The 26,751-nt window shown below is 43.3% G+C and overlaps 1 protein-coding gene across 2 annotated transcripts in view; it reads left to right on the top strand.

The window, feature by feature from the left end:
* CFAP221 (cilia and flagella associated protein 221) overlaps positions 1 to 26,751 on the top strand; it is a 79,297-nt gene that overhangs the window by 35,020 nt on the left and 17,526 nt on the right. For both annotated transcript variants that reach the window (XM_072960836.1, XM_031678657.2), the window contains exons 8-16: positions 5,616 to 5,775; positions 8,514 to 8,634; positions 8,718 to 8,829; positions 9,029 to 9,137; positions 12,037 to 12,124; positions 16,633 to 16,722; positions 18,061 to 18,159; positions 21,630 to 21,735; positions 24,611 to 24,744. In XM_072960836.1, the coding sequence (XP_072816937.1) occupies positions 5,616 to 5,775; positions 8,514 to 8,634; positions 8,718 to 8,829; positions 9,029 to 9,137; positions 12,037 to 12,124; positions 16,633 to 16,722; positions 18,061 to 18,159; positions 21,630 to 21,735; positions 24,611 to 24,744 (1,019 nt within the window). The remainder of the gene's footprint in view (positions 1 to 5,615; positions 5,776 to 8,513; positions 8,635 to 8,717; positions 8,830 to 9,028; positions 9,138 to 12,036; positions 12,125 to 16,632; positions 16,723 to 18,060; positions 18,160 to 21,629; positions 21,736 to 24,610; positions 24,745 to 26,751) is intronic.

Here is a 26,751-nt window from a genome sequence, read left to right as displayed (position 1 = left end):
CATATCGGTCTCATAAAATGAGTTTGAAAGTGTTTCTTCGTCTTCTAGTTTTTGGAAGAGTTTGAGAAGGATTGGTATTAGTTCTTCTTGGAATATTTCATAGAGTTTACCAGTGAAGCCATCTGGTTCTGGATTTTTGTTTGAGAGGTTTTTGATTACTGACTCACTCTCCTTACTAGTAATCAATCTGTTCACGTTCTCTAGTCTTGGTAGGTTGTATATTTCTGGGAACTTATCCATTTCTTTTAGGTTGTCCATTCCATTGGCATGTAGCTGTTCATAGTATATGAACACATGTTCAAATAGTATATGAACTGTATTAGTACAATGTGTCCATGGGAGGAGGGAGTCAGAAGCCTCCTATGTTGCCATCTCGGTTGCCCTCCTAGTTTTGTTTTTTAAAGTCTTTGTATTTGTAGCTACTCATTTGTTTATCGGTCATTTATAATTGCAGATGTGTATTTTATTCAACAAATGAGGATTTGAAGCAAAAACTTTGAATTACTTCTAAATTATGAAATGTATATAGATTATTTTCTAAAAACCCAGGAGCTGTTCTGAGGACTTTTGTAATATAAGGTAGCTACTAGCTATATTGCAAAAAAAAAAAAAAAAAAAGGATGTGATTCTCTTTCCAGAGAGAAGAGGTTTATTATCTTCAGGTATTTGGGCTTTAAAAAGAAGAAAAATTGAGTGGTTACCAAAATTACACTGAACAGGATAATATTTCTCATTTTCAGTATGGTTGATGTTCTCACAATAGGCCTTTTGGCAGAATAATAATAGTAACATTTATTTAGCGACTACTATGTGTCAGGTACTAGTCTAAGCCATAGATGTAAGCATATGTATATATTTAATGTATGTATGTATGTACACATACATATAACCTTAATCTGTACCACAGTCATATCAGTTTGGTACAATTATTATTTCCATTTTATGGATATGGAAATAAGGCACAGGGGGGTTAAAGAAGTTGCCCAGGGACCCTCAGTAGTAAGTGGCAGAGGTGGGATTTGAACCTCTTTAGTCTGGTTCTAAAGTCTATGCACTGCCCCGTAAAGTGCAAGCTGAATTTTCACCTTAACTCTGGAGAAGTTATAAAAATTTGACTTTCAAGGTGTGTCAGTAGAGTGAGCTAGCTCCTGTGATCTTAGTCTAGACTCTACTTAAAGGAGCAGAGCTTGTAGCAAAAGGAGGTGCTCCTGCCCCTCCCTGGGCCATCACAGCACACTGGACATCTGGGGCTGTCTCCCTGAGAGTCACACGCTAAGACAGATCCAGATGGGTCCCAGTGAAAGGATACTGGGGTCAGTGAAGGAATGGGGACAGTGGCCCCCAAAGGAGAAGGCATCAGAGGCAGGCTAGCTGTGCTGATTATGAGACTCACTACGGCGTGGGGAGGAATGAGCTTGTGCCGTGTGGCTCCAAAGGGCAGAGCTACCACCAGCACACCGTCAGTGACGCCCAAAGGTGAATTTGTTGCTTATCAAACAGCTAGTTCCCCATCGCTGCAGACGAGTGGGGATGTTACGGAGGACAGTCAAACATTAAAGGGGGCCTTAGACGAGGTCATAGCCCCAAAATGTTGTTACTTGTGAAAACTATGATGCCTGAGGACCCAACCCGGGTGATGGGGGGTTAGCAGCTCTGGAAGAGCCTGGTTGTTTGTACTTGTAACAAGCACTGCCAGCTGATTCTGTTTTGGTCGTTCCTCAGAGTGCTGTTTGGGAATCACTGGACTAGTTCCATCATTAAGCCCTGCCCCACCTGTTGGTCTGCAGTTCTCTTACATTCTATAGGCAGAAGGGAACCACAAGATTGCTGAGCAGTTATGATGGAAGAGCGTTTTAGGAGAGTCGGTGTGGCTGTAGTATGCAGGTGTAACTGATGTGGATACAGGCAGAGAGCCAGAAATCACTGTGTTGGGAATGAAATAATGTAGGCCTTGAGAGCCTGAACTAAGCTGGTGTCAGTGTCAAGAAAAAGGACAGGAGAACTTGGGAGAAAGCTAGAAAGTCCTATGGCCAAGGCATACTTCTCTAAAAACCTGTGTCCTAAGACACAGAATATTAATGTACCAAAAGGGTTTTGAAACATAACCTCTTCAAAGCCTGGGACTACCTAGATAAGCAGATACAGTGCTGAGCACATATAAGTGACAGTTGTATGTGAAACACTTTAGAGAGATGGTGTTCGCCTTTCCCCTAGTCCTCAGCGTATAAATTACACAGTCACAGAATTCAGACAAATGGATGATTTGTAAGCTACTTTGAGCCATCTGATAGGTTTTTCTGGTTGTTCTGGTGCTTTGTTTGTTGCTTGTCTTTAAAATTCCTCCTCTAAGTAAAATTAAACTGAATATACCAGTTTGCAGTTGAGAGAGAGGTGAGAGCTAGTGGCGTGAATTTAGGCATCACCTGGGTATTGATGGAATGAATATATCGCCGTGGGGCGTGAGTGTGGCTGGAGAAGGGAAGTGGACTGAAGACCAGGCCTTGAGCATGCAGGCACTCAAGAGGACAGTGAGGGAAAGTAGATGCAGAACAGAGACCAAGGAGGGAAACCAGGAGAGTGTGGTCAAGAGAAGACATGAGTGAATGAATGGATGAACTTTGGGGATCCTGCCTTTTCCATTTTAAGTGAGCTGGTTCACGTGGATGGTGTTGCTGACATGGCTTTAAAACTGGTCTCCTAGGCTGGATGTTGCAGCCTCCACAGTTGTGACTTTATGAGGCTGAGTGCATCCCTGGTCCACTGGTCTCTCAGGCATTTTCTTTTAGTTTCCCACTTTGCTGATACGTATCAGTGCATCTTCAGCTGTTATACTTTGGAGGCGTTAGGATCTAGCAATGACTTTGAGTCATCTGCAATAAGAAACATTGATATGAAATATGTATATGTATATGCATGACTGGGACATCGTGCTGTACACCAGAAATTGACACATTGTAACTGATTGTACTTCAATTAAAAAAAAAAAGAAGAAAGAAACCTTGGCTGCAGAGACAATGAGTACAGTTCAGGCAGCATGCAGCCCACGCATCTAGCCTGACTCATAGACCGTGCAGTTGGACAGTCATGGATCACTTTAGGCCAATAAGTCATTACTGCCTTCATTTTACACAGTGGGCCCAGATAGGCTGAGAACCGTGGGCTGATTGTACACAGCACGTATATTTGTAGGACACCGTTTCAGGCACATTTTAGGTTGTCTGAAGTCCACAGTCCATTAGGTTATAAAGCAACATCTTCCCTAGGAGCCAGGGAGGCATCATTTATCCATGCCTTCCAGGCATTTTGTGCACGGGCTTCCCAAATGAAAAAATTTGAATAAGGCTAATTCCATTTACAAGGTACGAGTCTGACATAGTGCCCTCAGCTTTAACTCAACTGGCCATTTGCCCACTGGGCATCCTTAAGATACAGGTGTGCACTGCAGCTGTCAGAAGCTGGATCTGTTGACAGTGCCAAGATTTTCCTGAGAGAGGAGGAACGGAGTAGAAAATTCTGTGACCTTCCTTGTACTGCTGACAAGAAATCACAGACAATTAAAACATCAAGAGTATTCAGTTGGTGATTTTGGAAGAGCCAGCAATACATGACTTCAGCCAAGATCTTATTAGTGTTGGAAACCAGCCAAATGCCACTAAAAAATTGTGAAACTTGTTTCGTTTTGACCACTTTGAGATCCTGGACATTCGCCTGGTGTCACATACACTCAGGATGAGCACATCCAAGTCCTATAAATGTTAAATTGTGGCAGAGAACGACACATCCAGCAGGAGTTCCTAGGGGCTCTTGCCCAATGTTCTTATATAAAGTTTCAATACTTTCTTTCTCTTTTTTTTTTTCAATCATGAAGAATGTATCAGCCATTAAGAAATAATTTTAAATTTTGCGTTTTCTTCTCAAATGCAAATTTTACAACTTTATATTGAGTTGGGAGTAATCCCAGAGCCTCTGCCCTTGCTTTGGCTTCTCGTTTTTGGTTATGGGCGTTATCCATAGGCCGGGAGCCACCAACCCAGCAGACAGCACATCCCAGCCGAGAGTGAACTCCCCTTCCCCGGGATAAGCAGTGGGACGCTGTAAATGTTGCACGTTGCCTGTCGAGGTGCACGACCCCCATGTACCTTCTGTCCAGCCCTGTCGTCTCAGTTGGACTCACTGATACTCCTACAGTATCTTCCACGTGCTGCCCACACTCTGTGTTTACCCATTTAGATCAAAAGGAAGCGAATGTTGACTCCTTTTGCCTCTTTTTCCTCCAAAGGCCTCTTGACCCAGACTAAGGTATTTTGTCAAGCCTCACCTGCAGAGTCCAGAATCCTTTGTGAGTTCATGGGCAAAGCCATTCCTTCCAGACTGGAATATGAATAAGGAAGGTTGCCCCTGCTTCTCCTCCTCGCCTCACTGCAGAAGAGACAGGCAAGACAGAGGACCTCCCTCCCCAAACCTCAGCACAGACTGTGCAGGGGACAGATCAGGATTGTCAAGGGGATGGTCAGGGCTTTGGATCTCCAGCACACAAAGTCTGCCCCCACATCATGTTTTTTATTAGTGATTAGGACCATCATGAATAGCCTCATCCCAGAAAATATATACTGATGAGACATGGAGACACAGATATAGCTTTGGCAATTGATAGAAATGAGTAAAGTATACCAGCAGAATCCTTCTGATAACCTTCCAGTTCAGCCAATGGGAGAATAGCCAGAGACCATATGGGAGGTCCAAAAAGAATGTTTGGGAGAAGCAAAACCAAGAGATCATACTTTAAAAAATTTTTTTTATTATTTTTTTGTTGTTTTTGGTGGGGAGGTAATTAAGTTTATTTGTCTGTTAATTTGTTTAATGGAGGTACTGGGGATTGAACCCAGGATCTTGTATATGCTAAGCACACACTCTACTGTTGAGCTATACCCTCCCCACTGTTGTCATCACCTTTTTGGGAAGAGGGTAGATAATCAGATTTTTGTTTGTTTGTTTGTTTACTTATTTATTTAAATGCAGGTACTGGGGATTGAACCCAGGACCTCATGCATGCTAAGCATGAGCTCTGCCACTGAGTTATACCCTCCCCACTATTATCATCACCTTTTTACAGCCAAGGACAGGGAGGCTCGGGGAGACCAGATTACTTGCCCGAGGCAACAGGGACATTCTGACTCCAGGCTCCATCTCTCAGCACTAGCCTAAGCTGGCAAAGGAGTGACACCAGAATGCCTTGAAATAGGAGGCAGATAGAATTGCTTCCCAGACTGAGAGTTGAGGAAAATTCTCTTTGGTGAGGGAAAAGTTAGAGAAATTAATCATAGCTCTCATCTTAAGTCTCAGTATTCATATCGCCTTCAGGGGCTCTACGTACCCTCTGTTCAAGATGAGCGTTTGGTAGTGTGTCCGTCTGACCTAGTGGTTGCAGACCTAGAAGGCGTGGTTGTCTGAGAACGTCTCTGCTGCCTGTAATCTCAAAGAGCAACTTTACTGGGTCTGAAAGTCTTGGTTTACGACTTTGTTCACCACAGAACAGTGGGGACATTGCTTGATCTCCCTCTGCTTGGAATTTACAAAAGAGAAAGTATCACATGTTCTCACTTCTTTCCTCTCAGGAATAATTCCAGCTAACGGGAAGGTGAATGTGACTGTGACCTTCACCCCCTCTCAGTACGGGACGGCACAGATAAAGCTGCAGTTGTGGATTTCCCAGTTCAACTCTCAACCATACGAGTGTGTCTTCACCGGAACCTGCTTTCCTAACATGGCTTTAAAGTAGGGCCGCCTGGGGTTGTTCTTGTTTCTTCTCAAAACTTTCAAAAATATAAGTCTTCCTTTCTTCCATTCTGTTTTCCTTTCTTATAACAGAATACCATCAAAAACTTACTTAATATGCCTGAAACTAATATCATGTGTCAGTTATACCTCAATTTAAAACCTTATTTAAAGGAGGAAGCTGCATAAAATATGCGCTTTAGAGTATGATTGTAATGCTTGTAGCAGTAGCTGCTCCTGCCAGGGGCAGAGGAGCTGACTGAGGAAAGGGATTTTTGGGGGGAGACTTTCTTTCACTGATGGTTTCTGGTGTGCTGTTTGAATTGCTGGCCATATGTATGTGTTACTGTCTATCTGAAAATTTAAATCATAAAGGCCAGAACAACATAGCTATTTTCAAAGTTTCAGTATAACGCCATAATTCATTGAGTGCCTGCCGTGGGCAGTGTCCGCTGCAAAGCCCCATGGGAAATGGTCCCCACCCTGAAGATACTCACGACAGAGGAGCCCAAATAAGTCACATGTAGCAAGTGACATTGACATAAGGCAGAAAAGGAAACAAGCCAGCGGGAGCTTTTCTTTAAAGTGCCATCGGTGCTCAAGTCAGGGTAAAGACGTGAAATGGGACTAAGTTTTACCTCATGACAGATTATCCCTGGACATCCATTTCCTTTTGAATGTGAGCTTGTGTTTTTATATTCAAGTGTATCTCGTTAATAAACTGTTTTCTAATATGCATGATTTTCATAAAAGTGGAAAGGATAATTTTTCACAGCATAAATACCGTTCCTTGAAAATCCTTACGAATATCTTGATAAAGAAAAAGTTTGATTTTTCCTTCTCTCCCCTTCACACATAGATACATACCACGTATTAGCATCATTAGACGTATTAAAAGTGGAGTACCAACCTAATATCAAAGTGTGAACCAACTCCTGATTTATTATATTATAGTTTTCTTCCTCAAAATCCAAAGCAGCCTAAATAGCCTATAGAATATTAGTGTGGCCTGCTGAACTCAAATCCTTCAAGTTACCACAGTGGAACTAAAATGACTCGGCCAATAAATAAGTAGCATTGGCTATAAATGAAAAACAGTGCTCATTTTTCTAGTGTCATGTTGCTGGCCAGATACACACATGCGCTACAACACACAAATGACCTTCTCAAAGGCATCCCTTGAGTGGGACTTTCACTTACACATCTTTCCATAGACGTGCTCTTACCTACCCTGGAGCATTTCACGGCAGAAGCACCACATAGATGCAGACATACATCTTTTCTAAACTACTTTATTTCGGTTTCCCAGCTAGAGCTTAATACCTTGTTTAGTGTGCTCTTGACATTTTCAAGGACTACATCTCAAGACCCGCACGTCTCCCCAGGCTGCAGACAGTACGATAATGCAGAAAGTCCACCCAAAGGAGACGAGCATTCCCACTGCAGTGTTCTCTGAAAGTTTCATAGGTTGCGTTTTTGGTTTCAGAATAGAGTGTGTGATGGACTCACTCACGTCCTGAATTTGGCACCGCCAAATTCTGCATGTCACTCTTCGGTTTATCCCTTTCTCTGACCCCTTTGTTTTCATCATCAACACTAGCAATTAGGCTTCTTTTGTTTTTTGCTTTTTGGATTTTTTTTAGGGGGGTAAGGTAATTAGGTTTGTTTGTTTGTTTGTTTATTGGAGGTACTGGGGATTGAACCCAGGACCTCATGCATGCTGAACATGTACTCTACCACTAAGCTATACCCTTTCCCCCACAATTAGACTTCTTGAGGAGACTTTTATTTTTAACACCTCCAAAAGTTTTGACTGTTCCCTAAAGATTTACAGCAGAGGTGATGTCAGACTCTGTTGAGATAGGAGTTGCGGGGCCACAGGTCCCTCCCTAACCAAGAGCCTCATCCCTGCACATCCCACATGTCAGTCAGCATACATTCTGCCCAAGGACAGAGTCTCCGGTGCTGTGACCTTTCAGGACTCTTACACAGAGCCTGCTAAATTTGGGATTGCAGGTGTATCACCCATGTTGTGCAGCAGGGTCTGTTTAATAGGCGCTCGGCAAATGCACACGGACTGTCAGAATCCAAGGATGGTGCAATTTCTCACCTCCTTTCTGGAACCGACATGGATGTGTGTCATCCTACCAAACACATGTTCACATATTCTTTGTTAAATGCTTCATGGGTAGCATTTATGAACATGACCTGGTTCTGCTACATCTCTTGATAAATAAATAGCTTCTGTAGACACGGAAGCCACACTGTCTATACCTGTATATGTTCAAAGTATTTTTCATTTACAGAAAAGATCTCAAACATTAGCTTGAATCACTTTTTAAAAAATAGATCTTGCTACGAATAGTGGGAGTAATTATTCTTTTACAAGGAACATAAGTCCATGTAAGAGTTTTTTTAATGAAATAAATTAACTATGGAAAGCCAATAGACTGCAAATGAATTATGCTAGACCATGAGAGCATTTTTCAGCATGTCCTGTTTTCCACTTATTTCCTTTGGCAATGCAAGGAAAACAGCCATCAGCAGGCTGTTTATATATGATTATACTCTGATCTACTAACATTGTGTTTATTTTAGTAAACCACTGTTTAAGCACCGAGATTGATTTCCAGTTTAGATATAGTAATTAATGGACTGGTATTATCAGAAGGAACATGAAAATAGGAACCTTGAATTGTTAGACTATATACTAATTTAATGTCTGTTTTAAACCCTAGATTAGAAGAATTTGAAAGATTGAATACTCTTTCTAAGAAAGTAGTTGTCCCTCCAGAAAAGGCAATGACACGTGTACATTTTCACCGATCACCGGCAAAGATAAAGCCTCCAAAAGTTAAGGTAAAGTGGACGTTATGCTAACCACGATGGAAGGAATGACAGAGAAGCAAAACAATGAGTTTTCCTTCCTGATTCGCTCTCAGGAAATTGAATACCAGAACTTGAGATTTCCGGTAGATTTATCGAATCCATTCGCTGTGGCAACCGTTTTAAACCAGGAACCAGGCAAATTGAAGATTAAAGAACTGAGAGAAGGTAAGGAGTTGATCCGGTGTAAACCAGCCCCCGGGCAGAACTGAAAAGAGTTACTTCTTGTCACCTTTACTCTCTATGAGCAAAAACAACAAAACGCAGTCAGATCGCTGTTCTGTCTCGCCATTAGAAATGTGTTTTTCTCTCCGCAAATGGTTCTGATTTGATTACTGGTATCATCATTGTCTTCTCCCGCCCTCAGTTTTGGACCAAGGCACTGAGATTTCAAAAACCAGACAGATGAAGGAAGCACTCTTTGAACAGAAAGTCAGGCAGGACACTTACGAAGAGATCGAAAATCGCCTGAAGTGGTAAATATTGTGCAGTTGATCTGTATCAAGTGACAGTGTTTTGAGTCATGGCTTTTGATACCTGAGACACAGTGAGATGTAATAACTTTGTATGCCCTGTGAAAAATGTGATGATTCTCTCCCCCTTTCGTGGGCCTTCTATTTCAGAATGAAGTTTCTGTTCGAAATAAATCAGTGTGATCAAACTGCACTCTTTCCTAAGTGTGACCAGTGGCAGGACCAGAGTGAACCACAGGAGAGGCGGGGTCACTGCTTCTTGGCCACCGCTGCCGGCACCCGCCTCGCTCCAGACAGATCTGGGGGACTCGGGCACCCCAAGCCTTACCCCACTGTCTGTCACCCTACCCTGAGCCCCCTGGACCCGGGGCTGTGTGCCCCACAGGCCTTCTGGGGAGCCCAGCAGAGCAGACGGGGGCGGGCAAGGCTCCTGGTGCAAGTTTTAAAACTGAGATGCAAGACTTCGGCTTTGTGCTCCTGCAAACAAAATAGAATCCTTTGAGAAGTTTTGACCGGATCGCACTAGGCCTATCTGTGTGTACAGATTCAGCTGAGTGGAGTTTTAAAACAAAAAGATACGCCTGGAAAGGGTCGTTGAGAGGCCGCCTGGTCCATGCTGCTGCATCCACACTTCCCAGACAGAGAGAACACACCCTGAGGTCTGGGGCCCTCCCAAGTGTTCCCCACCCTGCACCCCCCTTCCATGGGGGGGTGGGGGACGCCCATTTTTTCTCACCGAAATCCTTTCTGTGAATTCACAGAATTCTGGGAGTCTCTATTTAGGGTCTGGCCTCAGTTGATTGGTAGGTATGCCAAGTAACCCAAACCATTAAAAAAAAATACTCTTTCCCTGTTACATATTAAACACACACACACACACACACACACACACACACACACACACATTGTCATTGTAGAAAACTTGAAAATATTTTTTAAATTTTTAAAAAATTTATTTGTTTTAATGGAGGTACCAGGGATTGAACCCAGTATACCACTGAGCTATACCCTCCCCCTGAAAATATTTTTTAAGTGTAGAAAAGAAAAAAAAAAATCACTCTAATGCAGTGGCCACTGTTAACACTGCTGTGAAGCCTTCCTTCTATGCTTCTTTGTAATGTACTTGAAATCACATCTTGATTCAGTTTTGAATCGTGTGTTTGTTCACTTGATTATTTTCTCCCAATTTTTTTGTTGAAAGGTTTTCAACCTGCTGGTAGCACCCATGTGCACTGGGTATAGGTTCCTCAGTTGTTAACTTTATACCATGTATGCGTCCCTCACCCTCTGCACACACATGTGTGCACAGGCACAAATACACACATGCACACACACCCCTTTTATTTCCCTGAACCGTTTGGAAGCAAGTTGCAGATATCATGAAACCTCACCCCTAAAGGCTGTAGCATGAAGCTCCTAAGAACAAGGACGTTCTCCAGCACTACCACAATCACTTCCAAAAAATTTAACAACGCAAGATTAAATAAATCAGCCTAGTTGCAAATTTACCCAGTTGTTGCAATAATGTCTCTTATAACTGAGATTTTTGGCTTTTAGAGAGGGGAATCCAAGGTCCAATCAAAGCTCATACAATTTGTATTAGTTTTCATGTCTCTTTAGTCTCCTTTAATCTAAAACAGTTCTCTAGACACCCCCTTCCCTTTTTAAATCATAGCTACCATTTACTTTGAACACATGCCAGGCTACTTGGGTACCTTACATACCAGAGTTTTTAAGTGTGACAAATTCATGTAACATAATATTAATATTATTACATAATATTAACTGCTTTAACCATTTTTAGAGGGGTAGGTAATTTACTTACTTGTTTATTTTAACAGAGGTACTGAGGACTGAACCTGGGACTTCGTGCACACTAAGCTTGCCCTCTACCACTGAGCTATAACCTCCCCACCAACCACTTTAAAATGTACAACCCAGAGGTTCTTAGTACGTTCACAGTGTTGTGCAACTTCCAGAACATCTGCATCACTCCAAAGAGACACCCTGTAACCATTAAGCAGTCACTCCCCATTCTCCTCTTTCCCAGCCCCTGGCAAACAATCATCTACTTTCTATCTCCATAGTTTTGCTTATTCTGTGCATTTCATATAAATGGAATCTAATAATATATGGCCTTTTGTAACCAGCTTCTTTCATTGAACATGTTTTTAAGGTTCATCCAAGTCATAGCATCTATCGGTACATTATTCCTTTTCAGGGCTGAGTAATATTCTATTGTATGGACACACTACATTGTGTTTATTCATTCATCAGTTGAGGGACTTTAGAGTGGTTTCCACTTTTTGGCTATTGTAAATAATGCTGCTCTGAACATTTATATACAAGTTTTGTGGGAACATATCTTTTCAGGTCTCTTGGGTATATACCAAGGAGTGGAATTGCTGAGTCATATGGTAATTCTATGCTTAATGTTTCAAGAAACTGCCAAGCTGTGTTCCATGTGGCTGCACCATTTTACATTCCCATCAGCAATGTACGAAGGTTCCAGTTGCTCCACATCCTTGACAATACCTGTTATTTTCTTTCATTATGATTGTTATCATCATAATCTGTCATCATAGCTATCCAAGGGTGTGTCAAGTGGTACATCACTGTGCTTTTTAATTTGCATTTCCCTAATGACTAATGACGTTGAATATCCAGATTTTTTTTATTCCTAAATATTTTAGCACGTGCCACTAGAAGATGAGCTTCATTTTGTAGAACACATTATTCATCATAGTTATGTCGCTGGCATCTCTACAACTACTCTCCCCCATGGCATCTCCTCCAGTACCTCAGCATCCATCTTCAGTTGTGGAATACAGTTAAGACACTCCATCCTGGAAAGGACTATGGTATCCTGACGGGTTTTGGAAGCTGGTTTCTTTCTCCGCAGGCAGGTGCACCTCGGTAAAGATCCCATGTCCTTTAAATTAAGAAAAGACATTATTGAGGAGCGGCAAAGAGTAAACAACAAATACAAGGTCAGAATTACCACTAATTTGATAACATTTATTTCTGTAAATATTTTGAATTCCTGTTGTATGCAAGGTGCTGTATCAGGAGAAAAAAAAAACTTATAGTTAAGTCAGGAGGGGAGACTACTGACGCATCCATGGTTAACCATAAGTCAGCTCTGGCTATGAATGTCACAGGGGGCCTCTGGAAAGTATTGTGGGGATTCAGGAGGCAGAGGGAGAGAGAAGTCATGGAATTGGAAAGCTCCCTAGTATGATATAATTTTGAAGAATTGTAAAGAGGGCAGAGGTGGGGAATAGCTCACGTTCAGGTGGGAATTCTGCACCTGTCCCATGATCTGCAGAGCATGAAGGTAGGAGAGACCCATAGACAGTGGGCAGGAGCCAAGCCAGAGCCACATCCAAACTAAAGTCCCAAATCAGAGACACTCAGAGAGGCTGAGCGGAGAGGGGGTATCTGGTCAAGGGGAGAGGCCACACCTGGGTCACCAAGGCAGGACATGTAGGTTCAAGGGAGGAAGAGAGTAGAGATGGGAACTGTGGGACTTTGCCACACCCGAGGGCTCACAGTGGTGAGAGAGACATCATTACGTGCAGGGCAGATGCAGAGAGCGCCAGGGGCAGGGCCATCGTGGCTGAAACTCAGGATGCTCGTGGGAGTGAGGAGACAGTCTCAGCTCGGGCTTCATGTTACATGGGTTTGGACTTAATGGGCAGGACTTCTGGAATCATAACACTTTGTATCAATTTGCCATGAAGAAATAACCCTAGACTGGGTGGTGTAACAATAGAAATTAATTTCCTCACAGTTGGAAGGTGGACATCCAAGATGTGTTGTCAGGGCTGGTTCCTTCTGAGGGACATGAGGGAAGGATCTGTTATCTTCTTGGCTCATCGATGACCATCTTTCCCCTGTACCTTCACACTGTCTTCCTCCTGTGTCCAAATTTCCCCTTCTTGTCGGGGTACCAGTCACACTGGATTAGGGCCCACCCTAATCACCTCATTTCAACTTGGTTACCTCTTTAAAGAAAGTATCTCCAAATTGGCACACCTGAGGTACTAGGAATTAGGATTTCAATGCATGCATTTTGGAGGGACACGTTCAGCCATAACACATGTATCTGAGTTTGGGAGCATGAGCTCCCCACTCAGTGCTGCATACAGCGGCAGTAGTGGGGAGGTGGGGTTGGGAAAAACATGTATCTTGTCAGATAATGAATATATTACTCATATAGAATACATTTGTTCCCTAGATTTGGAGTCCAAATCAGATATTTGAATAAAGTCATCTTTTTGTTTTCATAAGACAAACAAAAGAATGTAAAATCATTACATTGGTATGTCAGAAAGGCACATATTGGATGGGCAATTCAATTTACTTTGGGGGGAGGGTACAGCTCAGTGGTTGAGCACGTGCTTAGCATGCATGAGGTCCTGGGTTCAATCCCCAGCACCTCCATTTTCATTAATTAATTAATTAGTTAATTAACCTAATTACCTCCCCCTCAAAAATAAATAAATTTAGTTTCTATGTTGTTTGGATTCTTTGCATGTGATTTAAAAAAAACTTTTTGGAAAGAGAGATAATTAGGTTTATTTATTTATTTGTTATTTTTATTTTAACAGAGGTTCTGGGGCTTGAACCCAGGACTACATGTACACTAGGCACACACTCTACTACTGAGCTATACCCACCCCCTCAACGCTGCATGTGATTTTAAAAGCAAAATAACAAGTGATTTCTGTCAACCCCACAATGGAATATTTGCCAACTATTTTCAAGACTAAGGTGATAAAAATATGGCAAGACCACGTTCATGTGAAAGTTAAGGCTGGAATTGGAGTACCTGGTCAACAGGCAAACCATACCGTTTATGCTTTTGGCAGGTGCATTAATGAATGCCTGTGTATGTGAGATTCTGTGCCGGGGGCAAGCCACAGTGCCCGCCCTCAAGAAGGTGACAGAAGGGGCCCAGAAACATTAAGAGATGATTTCCAATGTGCTGAGAGCAGTGGTAGAGCCAGGACTTGTAGATAAATTGGAAATGAGGGCGAGGAAAAGGATGAGATAGAGTGACTCCTAGGTTTCCAACTTGGATGTTTGTTGGTGGTTTTAAATGAGATCCCAAATACTGAAGAGAAGTGGTCTCAGGACGTATAACATCTGGGGTGACTGGGGGGCATTCAGGTGGCGGCTGAAGGAACAAATCTGAGCTGGAGTCAGAGGCTGGGTGTGATCAGTGCAGAGACCACGGGACAAGTGTGATGACCTGGGGAGAGAGAGGAGCATCAAAAGGGCAGGAACTCAAGGCAGGAACCTTGGAGAACTTCCTGATTTAAAGGGAGAGAAGTGGGATGATGAAAGGACAGAGGAGAGGTGGTCTGGGTGGTGAGGAGACTCAGAGAACACAGAGAAAGCAGAGGGAGGGATCAGCCAAGTGCAGAGGGTTCTAGGATGACGGAGCCTGGAAAGTCCATGTCGGATTTGGTGACCTGGGGGTCCTCATCTACCTCAGTGACAGCAATTCCAGTGGACTAGAGGAGGTAAAAAGCCAAATCGTATTGTCTCGAGGAACGTGTGAGAGTGAGTACATGGCTTCTTGAGTGTGAAGAGTAATGGCGTGGACTGTTCAAGGGGATGAGGCTTCTAGGAAGGGGTTTTTGAGTTGGAAGAACTTGAGCATGTTTGTAGGCTGAGGGCACAGAGGGATCCCCGAGGAGAAGTTTGAAGAAGCTTGCGAAGAGGCCAGGGTCGGAGGTAAAGATTGTCTTTGAACAGGAGGAAGGGCTGCGGGGGTTGAGGCGGGGGAGGGTGTCAGGCTGGCAGAGAGGGCCGTTGAAGGATGCCCATGGCCATGTCTTCCCCGATGACCCAGGACGCGGGCCGGCCGTAGAGACTGCGGTGCCCAGGGACTGGAGGGAGGCCGTGGGGAGTGATGAGCATTTGCACAAGTGACTGAGGGGCGCAGGAAAGAAGCAGTCCCGTCCTTCATGTCATCACCCGGACCCTGAGTTCCCAGGGTAGTTGGAGAGCAAGCATGGCAGGGCCCCTGTTCTGTATGACCGGAAGATTTCATCTGGCAGCTGAATCCTGGCAAGTGACCCCGTAGCCAGGAACACGTGGAGACCCGGGGCAAATGGCAGGAAGCAGAGAAAAAGAGTGCGGCGGGGATGCAGAGTGAGTCGGCGTTAGAGCGGGTCTGTCTCGGGGGTGATGAGCTTTCACTCAGGAGGGATGGTCAATAATACTAAGTTCTGGAATGTTCATCATAAAGAAGTGAGTCCTCATAAAGACATAAGAAATCTCCCTGCTCTTTCTTCTAGCTAACAACCCATTTGCCAATCTTTTCTTTCAACTGCCTGTATTTTACTTTATTTTCAGTGGTGCTGGAGGTCTGGGTCTCTCCATAAAGTCTGTATTTTGAACCAAAGGTTCACAATCTTAAACTCTGCCTCCTGATGTGTGCCAATCAGAGCTGGGTGGTTCAGCGCCCTGGTGACAATACATGTCTCCTATTTCTGAATAGGGTGTTAATCTGGTGATCAGAATAGATTTCTTCCAGTTGAGTCTTTAGAAATAATTGTGAACAGGGCATGGAAGAGCGAAACTAGTTTCAGAAGTTACCTAACAGGCAAATAATAAAAGCCACAGATAGGCAAAACCTAACACGTTTTGCAGTGTGCACGGTCCTTTTTTCCATAGAGGCAGGCTTGTGTGGACGCTGATCCAAGCCCAGCCAGCCTTCTTAGGAGTGACCCGGGAGTATCCAGTGGCTCCTGGGGAATAGGAAGGATTGTTCAGGGACCACGGGGAAGCAGGCAGTGGAGGAAGGGGAGCAGCCAGGGGACACTTCAAGGAAGGGACAGACTCTGTCAGCCTCCACCACCCAGGAAAAGGGAGGGATCAAGTGCCTTTGTTAAAACGTGATACTTGGATAATCAGCTCTGAGGGGCTCAAAACTTCACTGGGTCATTTGTTTCTGTTTTTTAATTTTGGAGGGTTTTAAAACATTTATTTTTTATTTTTTGAAGAGTGAGTTTACTTAGGGTTTTAGGGGGAGGGGAGATAATTAGGTTTATTTATATATTTATTTGGAGGAGGTACTGGTGATTGAACCCAGGACTTCGTGCATGCTAAGCATGTGCTCTACCACATGAGCTATACCTTCCACCCTAATTTTTTTTAATGAAATCTCTATACACTCATGTTTACATGGCTTCCTAAAATCGTTTCTGTGAATTATCAATGCCTCAGAAATAATTTCCAGAGACTATCCTTTGATTATAAAAAGAAGGTATTGGATTCGTGCTTCTGAAAAAACTTCCTTCTTCTATAAAAAACATGTTTGAACAGTAAGTGTAATTACAATGGTCATTTTAACCACTCTCCCAATGGGAACCTCATAGGTAGATTTGACTAAATGCTTAATGGGTTTCTATCTGTTTTAAAGAGAAATAAAACTCGTGCATTTGTATTCAATTTTAACATTTCTGATGATTGAAAACCCCAGCTAGATAGAGGAGATCCTGTTTTGGATGAGGAATTTCAGCGATTCAAGACAGAAGTTAACTCCAAACGAGTTGTTCGAGACCTAGAAGAAGTGAGTAACTTTCCTGTGTTTGGAACCTAATGATCGGTAGCTCTTTATATGCTTATCTTTAAAGTGCTAAACAATTTTATGGAAATCCTTTTACCGAGAGATCTTTGATAATTTTTAATACGCTTACATTGTCAGAATTTTTTTTCCACTACATACCCACAAGTAAAGCATCAACTTGTAATTAATGTTTGTTTCCTTTGAAATTAACAACATCATATATTTTGGTTCCTCCTTTCCACACTCCTACTTTCTCCTCTTGGTCTCTTTTTTTTGCTTCCCTTTGCTCTCCGTGCCTCTATCCACAGGTCCTCGGGGTGCCCCCCCTCTTCCCCTTAGTGGAATGGATACAAGACAGCAAGTCAGAAGCCAGAGTTCTGGTCCCAGCTCTACCACAGATATGGGGCCTGGGGAAAGCCCTCTTAGCCTCGGGGCCAGTGTCCTCATATGTAAAATGGGGACAACGGACCCGCCACCCGAGTTTCCTCTGTCATGTGATGGTTTCTGGGTAAAACCCCAATTTTTAATTTTAACAACAAAAAAATTCATCCTAATTTCCTCACCTCCTCATTCTCACTATTCTTGGTTTGCCACATCTGAATTTTTTTTTCCCTTTTTTCTTCTCCCCTACATTTAATCTGGCCACAAAGTCTTGCCAGTAGCTCTTCCACAAGGCCTTACCAAAGTCCAGCCTTCATGTCTCACCGTCTCCTAATCTAACAGGTTGATGGTTTGTAGATCTGCCCTCCTGCATCTCCTCAGCGGCCCGCTGCATGTGCCAAGGCGAGACTAATTTGTTTCCCATGACTTTTCTTCTTCTTGTTTCCCTGTTCAAGAACCTGCATTGCCTGAGGCTCTGGCTGCCTCACAACACCCCCAGGCACCCTTTCCTTCGCATTTACTGATCCACGCACACTTGTACCCACGATGCGCAGACACCGTGCTGGCGCTTGGTGGGCAGGGCTGAGCACGTCAGTCCTCCTTCATCAGCATCACACAGCCTGCACCTCCCAGTTCCGTAGGCAGTGCCAGCACCCAGCACATGGGGCTGACTTCGGTGTGACTTTATTTTTCCTCCTCAGGCTCGCCTGTGTTTGCTTGAGTTTTTCTGTCTAGACTGTAAATTTTGTAAAACCCAAATCCTGTCTTTCACTTTTGGTCCCTAACCCAAGAACTAGTCCCTTTGAGGGTGTGTACACTAAAAGTGCTTAATAAATGTTCATTAAACGGAAGAGCAAATAATAACCTGACTTGAGATCAGACTCTGAAACATTTTTATTAAATGCTTATGCCCGGAGTTAAACTTTAAACCTAAGATATGCTTATATTTTATGTTCGCAGAAAACCAGGGAATTTCATCCTAATTTTGATCCACTCATTAATAATACTTGGGTCAACAGGTTCAGGGCGCTAAGACGGTTTCAACAAGCAGCACGCAAGGTAAGTCTCAGCACTAGACTGGAATTTTAATTTGTTTAGTTATCAGCACAAGGAAATTGAACGATGAGCTTTTTTTAATAACAGTTTTCTTTGAGGTGTAATTCACAGGCCATAATATTCACTCTTGTAACGTGTATAATTCAGTAGTTGTCAATATATTCCCAGAGTTGTACCACCATCACCATTATTTTAAAACATTTTTTCTTTTTTTTTTTTTTTGTGGGGAGGAGGTAATTAGGTTTATTTATTTATTTTTAGAGGAGGTACCTGGGATTGAACCCAGGACCTTGTGCATGCTAAGCACATGCTCTACCACTTAAGCTATACCCTCCCCTCTTAGGACATTTTTATCACCACGTGAAGAAACCTAGTTCCCATTAATAACTCCATCCCCCAGTCCCTGACAACCACTCATCTACTTTCTGTCTCTATGGATTTGCCTTTCCTGAACATTTCATGCACATAGACTCATACAACACACACATAGCCTTCTGTAACTGGCTTCTTTTACTTTACATGTTTTCAGTGTTCATCCATAATGTAGCTTATTTCAGTACTTCGCTCCTTTTTAAGGATGAATGCTATTCCATTGTATGGATATACCGCACTTTATCTCGTCATCAGTTGAAACATTTAGGCTGTTCTCACTTTTTGGCTAAAATGACGGGAATAATGATGCTACAAACATTTATGTACACGTTTGTGGACATATGTGTACAATTCTCTTGGGCACGTATACCTAGGGGTAGAATTGCTGGGTCACGTGCTAACTCTAAAATGAAAGGGTGCTGCTCAGCTGTTTCTAGAGGGAACAATGGAGCATTCCTGGGGGATCGTGTGTCTAACATCCAGGCTTATGGCTTCATGTTCACGGATCTTCCACCCAGCAGCTTCCTAAGGTCAATAAAGGGTGTAAGGAGATCCCTGGTCTGGCTATGACCACACCTCTCCAGCTGCCCCCCACTGCCCCGCCATCCTCTATGTTGTCCCAGTTTTCATCTTCTGAAAACACTGGCTCGTTCCCTGCTCCTCACCGTCACCTGAAATGCCATTGCATCTCACCTCCATCTGTCCAAACCTGTCCTTTGGCCAGTTCAAGGCTACCTCTCCTCCAAGAAGCAGTCCTGTAAATTTTAGCACTGAGCGCTCTCCACGGTGCCTCTTGCATCTTATGCTGCCTGAAGATCTCTTGTCCCTGCCGCTGGAGTAAAGCTGCCTTGAGGGGCAGAACCACCTCTCAAGCAGGGAGAGCAGAGGATAATACTTGGGCTCAGAAGCCAGGCTGCTTGCCCTGAACTCCTGGTGCAACTTCTCGTGAGTTTTCTGATCTTGGACAAGTTATATAACCTCTGGGCCTTAGTTTCTTCATCTGGCACTGAGGATAACAATTAGACCTATCTCAAAGTGTTGCTGTGAAGATTAAGTGAGTCAATGCGTATAAGAGACTACAAAAGTTTATGTATGGGCTGTGTTTCAAGGAGTGCTTCCCGCTTGACCTGATGACAGTCTGGGTGGAGACAGACAGAGCTTGATGCATCCGTGATCTACTCATCAACCTCCAAGGCCCTGTAAACCCATGTCCCTGCTGGGGCTTTGTCTGGTGGGCTCTGTGCAGGTGCAGCACAGAGGTGGCCACAAGATGCTTGCTGTGGGGAACTGGTGGAGAGAGGCAGCACAAAGCTGTGCTCTGAGGGAAGACAGTGGGCAAAACACAGCAAGACACTGGCTAGACAGGCTTCCCACTAGTGGGACCTCCCCAGCCGTTTGTCAGCAGTTATGTGTTTGGCTGTGAATGGTGGCTCCGTCTTTTCCTCATGCTCTCCGGGAAGTATTGTCAGTTAGATGCACAAATGTGCCCTGAGCCTATGGCCCCTGCTGTCTCCGCAGCTCGGTCACAGCCCCATGGTCTCTCGCCTGAACCACTGCCACTGACTTCCCTGCTTCCGGTCCCCACACAGCAGCCAGAGCAGTATTCCCAAAGCTTAGCGATGGTAACACCTCTCCCCTGGTGAAACTCTCCAAAGGCTTCCCACTGCAATTTGAATACAACCCACAATTTTTACCAAGGCAACAAGGCTGTCCTGGATCTCTCTCTGTCCTTGAAACATGTCTCCTTTGTTCCCGATTCAAGATCTTTGTACCTGCTGGTTCCTCTGCTCCCAACTCTCTTTCCAAGGTTATTGTCTCCTCATCACTCGAGTCTCAGATCAAACCTGACCTCCTCCAAGAAGCCTTCCTTAAATCCTTGCAGAAGGGGCTAGACCACCCCCCTTCCCAGCCCCACAGTCCTGCCCTCGTGCATTTACTCTTTTTCTTCAGATTTCTCTATGGTGTCTATCTTGTTTATTCGCTTAAGTGTTTACTCTTATCCCTCTCCACACACCCACTCCCTGCCATACACACACATGCCAATCCTATACATTCCCCTATTGTAACCTGCCAGTACCATGAATGCATCTCCAGAGACCAGCAGTTGTCCAACCAGTGAAAAATACACAAGATTTAATCAGAGGATCCGGGTTCAAACCTAGTTCATCACCTTCCCAGACTGGCAAGTCATTAAAACTTTTTGAGACTCAGTCTTCTTATGTGTAAAACAGAGATGACAGTTCCTTACGGACCACTGTGAAGATGAAAATGACTGTCAAATAAGACTGTCAAAAGAGAAGTGTTCAAAAACCAAGATGCTAGAATTCTTAAGAGGAAAAACGCAAAGTGGATATAAATGCTAAGTAAATGGCAGTAAATAAATGCTAAATTTATAAATGAAAATGTTTTCAAAATATAAAATATAAAAAAATGTGGGGACATAACACACACGCACACACACACACACACACACGGAACGTCAGCTCCACGCAGGCAGGACATTTATTTGCTTCCCACTGTATCTATAGTACCTTGAACAGAACTGTCCACAGAGACTCAATCATACTTGTTAAATAAAAGAGACCGTCACAGGTTGGGAAGGAGCGTTAATCGTGGAATGAACAGGCCCCCTATCACAGCTGTGTTCGCAGCAACATCTGCTCTGAATGCCAAGCCCAGGAGTGTGCAGTCAGCACCGCCCTCATCCACAGCCCAGTTTCCACCGAATCGTCCATTTAGTTTGTTCTTTGACTCTGAAATTGACACGGTGGGAGCCTGGCTACTCAGATACACCGAAAAGAAAGAATGCAGAACTAGTCACTGGTTCCACTCTGGAAATATGAGAACACTGGGGCTCGTAAATTGGGTGGGACAAGGCCAGATAACAACCTGGTCGTTTTTTGTATTCAGGCCAGTCAACAGTGCCCAGACCTTGAAGTCCCCACGGCCTCGGCCCAGGGCAGATGCCCCTCTCCCTGTGAATTCTGATTGAAGTGGTGGTCTCAGCCTTTGGTTGTGGTTGGGGAAAGTGAGCTAAATTGAAAGTCAAAATAAGCCTGCACCGATTAATCACTTGAAAACATTATTTTTTCTAATTCCAGGTTATGGTACATCGACGCTTACTTAGGATGCTGAGTGCCATTCGCAACATGAAAAAAGATGCTATCATAAGAAAGTTCACTCAAGGAAGACAGTCCATAGCATCAGGTAAGGCAGGGCTGTGAGGAACAGCAGCGCTTCACCCGTGTGTCCCCTGAGTGTGAGACTTCTTCGTCCTGAAGTTACCTGTTAGAAATAAACGTTTTCATAAATCACATACATTAGCGTTTTTTCAAATTGAAGTATAGTCAGTTACATGTGTCAGTTTCTGGTGTACAGCATAATGTTTCAGTCATGTATGTACATATATTCTTTTTCATTATAGGTTACTACAAGATATTGAACATTTTTTCACTGCACTATACAGTATAAACTTATTGTTTACCTATTTTATATACAGTAGTTAGCATCTGCAAATCTCAAACTCCCATTTTATCCCTTCCTAACCCCTTTCCCCCCAGTAACCTTCAGTTTGTTTTCTATGTCTGTGAGTCTGTTTCTGTTTTGTAAATAAGTTTATTTGTGTCTTTTTTTTTTTTTAGATTCCACATATAAGTGATATCATATGGTATTTTTCTTCCTCTTTCTGGCTTACTTCACTTAGAATGACATCTCCAGGTCCATCTATGTTGCTGCAAATGGCATTATTTTATTATTTTTTAAGACTGAATAGTATTCCATTGTATAAATATACCACAGCTTCTTTATCCAGTCATCTGTCGATGGTCATTTAGGTTGTTTCCACATCTTGGCTGTTGTAAATAGTGCTGCTGTGAACACTGGGGTGCATGCATCTTTTTGAATTAAGGTTCCCTCCAAATATATGCCAGGAGTGGGATTGCTGGATCATTTGGTAAATCTATTTTTAGTCTTTTGAGGAATCTCCATATTGTTTTCCATAATAGCTGCACCAAACTGAATTCCCACCAACAGTGTAGGAGGGTTTCCTTTTCTCCACAGCCTCTCCAGCTTTTATCATTTGTGAACTTTTGAATGATGGCCATTCTGACTGGTATGAGGTGATCATTGTAGTTTTGATTTGCATTTCTCTGATAATTAGCAACATTGAGCATTTTTTCATTTGCCTACTGGCTATTCATATGTCTTCATTGGAGAATTGTTTGTGTAGGTCTTCTGCTCACTTTTGGATTGGGTTGTTTGTTTTTCTGTTATTGAGTTGTATGAGCTGTTTATATATTCTGGAGATTAAGCCCTTGTTAGTCGCATCATTTGCAGATATTTTCTCCCACTCCGTAGGTTGTCTTTTTGTTTTGCTTATGGTTTCCTTTGTAGTTTTTTTTTTTAATATAACAAATCACAACAAATTTAGTGGTTTAAAAATAACACAAATTCATTATCTTACAGTTCTGGAGGTCAGAAGTGTAGAATCAAGGTGTCACAGGTCTGGTTCCCTCTGGAGGCTCCAGGAGGAAGCCTGTTCTGGACATTTTCCAGCTGCCAGAGGCTGCTTGCACTTCTTGGCTCATGGCCCCTTCCTCTCAGCACCCTGACCTCTTTCTTGGGTTGTCACATCTTCTCTGACTCTGACCCTCCTGCTTCCCTCTTACATGGATCGTGTGATGACACTGGGCCCACATGGATTACCCAGGACCATCTCCCCATCTCAGGATCCTTTACTTACATTTGCAAAGCCCCATTTATCAAGCAAGGTGATGTAGTCACAGGTTCCGGGCAATAGAATGCGGACGTCTTTGGAGAGCCATTATGCAACCTACCACCTGACATAAATCAGACCTCCATAGCAGGTGTGGCTGAAATCCCTGCCCAAGCAATAGTAAGTAAGACCCACCACCCGACCAGGTTGTAACATCCATGAAGTTTGGTTGTGACTTCCTGTTTCGTGCCATCTGTTCTCTCCTGTCACCAGAGAGACCAGGACAGTTGTCATTTATACCTGTTGATTGTCTGGCTGCATCTGGTCATGTCTCGAGTGTTTGTACATAAAGCTTTCTATCTCGTATCATCTTCACTAAAGAAATTCCAATCCTCTGATGCCCCGGTTGGCCAGGTCTGTTGGAAGCCTACTCTCAGTAGCTTCTGGGAGCCCAAAAGCCATATCACCATCTTCTGCATCTGTGGTTTGTGTGCAGACCCATAGGAGGTCCTGTCCTTCCAAGCCCTCCTCCCCTCCCTAGCTGTCGGCCCTGGGGCCTGGCTCTGGTTCCCCATCCTCCCCAGGCAGCAGCTACACTCCTCCTCTTCCTCTCCTTCAAGATCCAGATGGGTATTTATTTTTCACAACATTTTATCACATTTTAATTACTCTATTTTCCTTCCATATTATTTTTATCTCTGGTAGTAAAGTTTCTAATGAAGAAACTTTTTTTAACTATGGGTTTTTTTTTAAGCTTTAAAAACAATTTTTTTAAACACTTTTTTGGTCGAGGAGGTAATTAGGTTTATTTATTTATTTACTTTAATGGAGGTGCTGGGGATAGAACCCAGGACCTTGTGCATGCTAAGCACACACTCTACCACTGAGCTATACCCTCCTCCCAAGAAACTCTTTAAAAAAAAAATTGTAAAATTAACGTGTGAGTTACATTTGGACACCTGTAAAATGTCTTCATATGCTTCTTTAATTGAATCCTTTTCTTCACTGAGAAGGACAAAAAATATTCATCAGAGATACATAATTAGGAAGCGCAGTTTTTTGGGAAGGAAAAATAAATTTTTTTAAATTGGAGAAGATCTTGAGGTAAAGAACAAAGGAGAAACTGAAACCGAGACTATACACATACATACCTATAGGTTTGGGAGTTTGTTTTTTTTTTAATGGAGGTACTGGGGCTTGAACCCAGGACCTTGTGCACGCTAAGCCTGTGCTCTGCCACTGAGCTGTACCCTCTTCACCTAGATTCTTTTTGAACTAGTGTGTGGCAAACACATAACTAAAGATGGTAGTTTCACAAAAATACCTTAAGAACTCCCCAAAAGTGCTGTTTTGTTTTTTCACCCGCAGAGAAGGATTCCTCCCAGTACCTTCACCCGCGGGTCAGTCAGGATGACTATGCCAGCCGGTTCTCTGTGTCGCCCAAGGAAGTTCTGCCCTTCGCCTTCCCATCCTACAGCTCCCCTCAGGGCTCCAGCGAGCTGGTGGGTGCCTGGTGGGTGCCGCTGGGCTGTGGGGTGGGGCCAGGCATGAGCAGGTGGTTGTCAGACAGGTACCCGGGTGAGACCCACCTCAGTCTCTGGCCCTTTGCGTCCTCCTGGGAGGCTCCCAAGGGAGATCCGTGCCCAGGTTATGGGGACAAATATGACATGCTGCCCCCTGCCTGGCACCTGGGACACCTGTGCACAGCTGGCTCATAGCCTGGCCCAGTGCCTGCCCAGCCTAGACCCCAGCGAGACCACTGAGCCCCGCCGGACTGCGGGAACAGGGCCTGAGAACTAAGGGGCAGATGGAGAAACCGAGAGAGCCTGGCCTGGCCCAGGGAGGCAGGAGCTCAGCCCAGCCCTTCTGCTGCTCGGGAAACCGAGGGGCCAGCAAAGGGCAGCCCTGGAATCTGCCAGTCTAACCCAACAAACTCACAAGTCCACCTCTCCCCTCTCTCCCTCCCTCTTGGTGGCCAGAAGTGTGATAGTTCATCAAATGATGCGTTATCATAATAAAAGCTGCAGCTAACACTTTCACTGCATTTTTCATGAGTCAGGCAGGTTCTTAAGTGCTTCAGTTGTATCAGTTCATTTAACCTTTTTTTTCAAAATTCTTTTCTTTGTTTAATTGAAATATAGTCAGTTTCAATGTGTCAATTTCTGGTGTACAGCATAATGTTTCAGTCATACATGAACGTACATATATTCCTTTTCATATTCTTTTTCATCATAGGTTACCACAAGATACTGAATATAGTTCCCTGTGCAGTACAGTAGAAACTTGCTGTTTATCTATTTTATATATAGTAGTATCTGCAAATCTCAAATTCCCAAGTTCATTTAATCTTCAACAAATCTACATGATAGGTTTATCATCTCACAGATGAGAAGGAAACTGAGACACAAGGTCACGTAGCCAGTAATAAAATGTCGCTCAAGTTCCCCAAGTTCACATCGTTAGGAATAAGAAGTGTGTTTAAATTGATATTGGAAGTGCGCGTGCAAAATACTTGTTTAGTTTCAGAGAATGAACTTGCTGGTCATGTCTCGTGAAATGTGTTAAGCATGGCTGGTTAATCTACTCAAGATTTACAGGACTGACTTGAAATTCCATGTGTTTCTGCATTTGATAATTTAATGACTTAAGAGATCAGATTATTTCACTCCTAGGGCATAATAAATTTGTGATTTTCTCTTTTTTTTAAGTTTTTGGTTTTTGGAGGGGGAAGGTAGTTCAATTTATTTATTTATTTCATTTATTTTTTAAATGTAGGTGCCGGGGATTGAACCTAGGACCTCATGTATGCTAAGCATGGACTCTACCACTGAGCTATGCTCACCCCTCCAAATCTGTGATTTTCAAGCAGTAAGAATTGCCTGACACTCAATAATTAATGGGTGGAAAGAGTGGTAGGGATGAAAAGAGATCTTCACTGTGCTGTGCAGGCCATCTTTTTTTTTTCTTTTTTAAATAATTCAAAGTTTGTGCATTTCATTTGGTACTTTAGTTAGTTCTACAAAGACTTCTCTGCTGCTCAGGGTTGATGAAAAATAGAATGCTCAGCATTCCTGTCCATAAAGAATTTTGTAATTCATCCTATAAATACTGTATTTCATCTATCCTAAGGTCACTTTTTTTAAAATATAGTATCTTTGAAATTGAGAAATGTCTTATAATTGATGGCATATTTGCACTGCATCATATCAGTGTAATGATGGTGTCTTAGATTTGGTGAAGTGTAGTATTTCTTGAGTGCCCATAATATGTCAGGCACTGTTCCAGGTTCTGTGAGTGATAAGGCAGACCAGCATGTATGAAATTTATTAGGTAGTGCTTTTGGGATTTTAGCATCTGTGGAAGGGAAGCAGCGGGATCAAGAAGGGACAGAGGGAGAATAAGATTGCAATCCTTTGACAAAGGCCTCAGCTGAACTCAAGAGGAGCTCTGAAGCCGGGACTGGGTGAGAGGACCCGCATCTGTACCTTTGCTTCAACCTCAAGGAGGTG

The sequence above is a fragment of the Vicugna pacos genome, chromosome 5 (genome assembly GCF_048564905.1).
Source record: "Vicugna pacos chromosome 5, VicPac4, whole genome shotgun sequence".
In the NCBI taxonomy this organism is placed as follows: Eukaryota; Metazoa; Chordata; class Mammalia; order Artiodactyla; family Camelidae; genus Vicugna; species Vicugna pacos.
The sequence above is the reverse complement of the archived record's forward strand: the minus strand, read 5'-3'. Positions and strand labels throughout refer to the sequence as shown.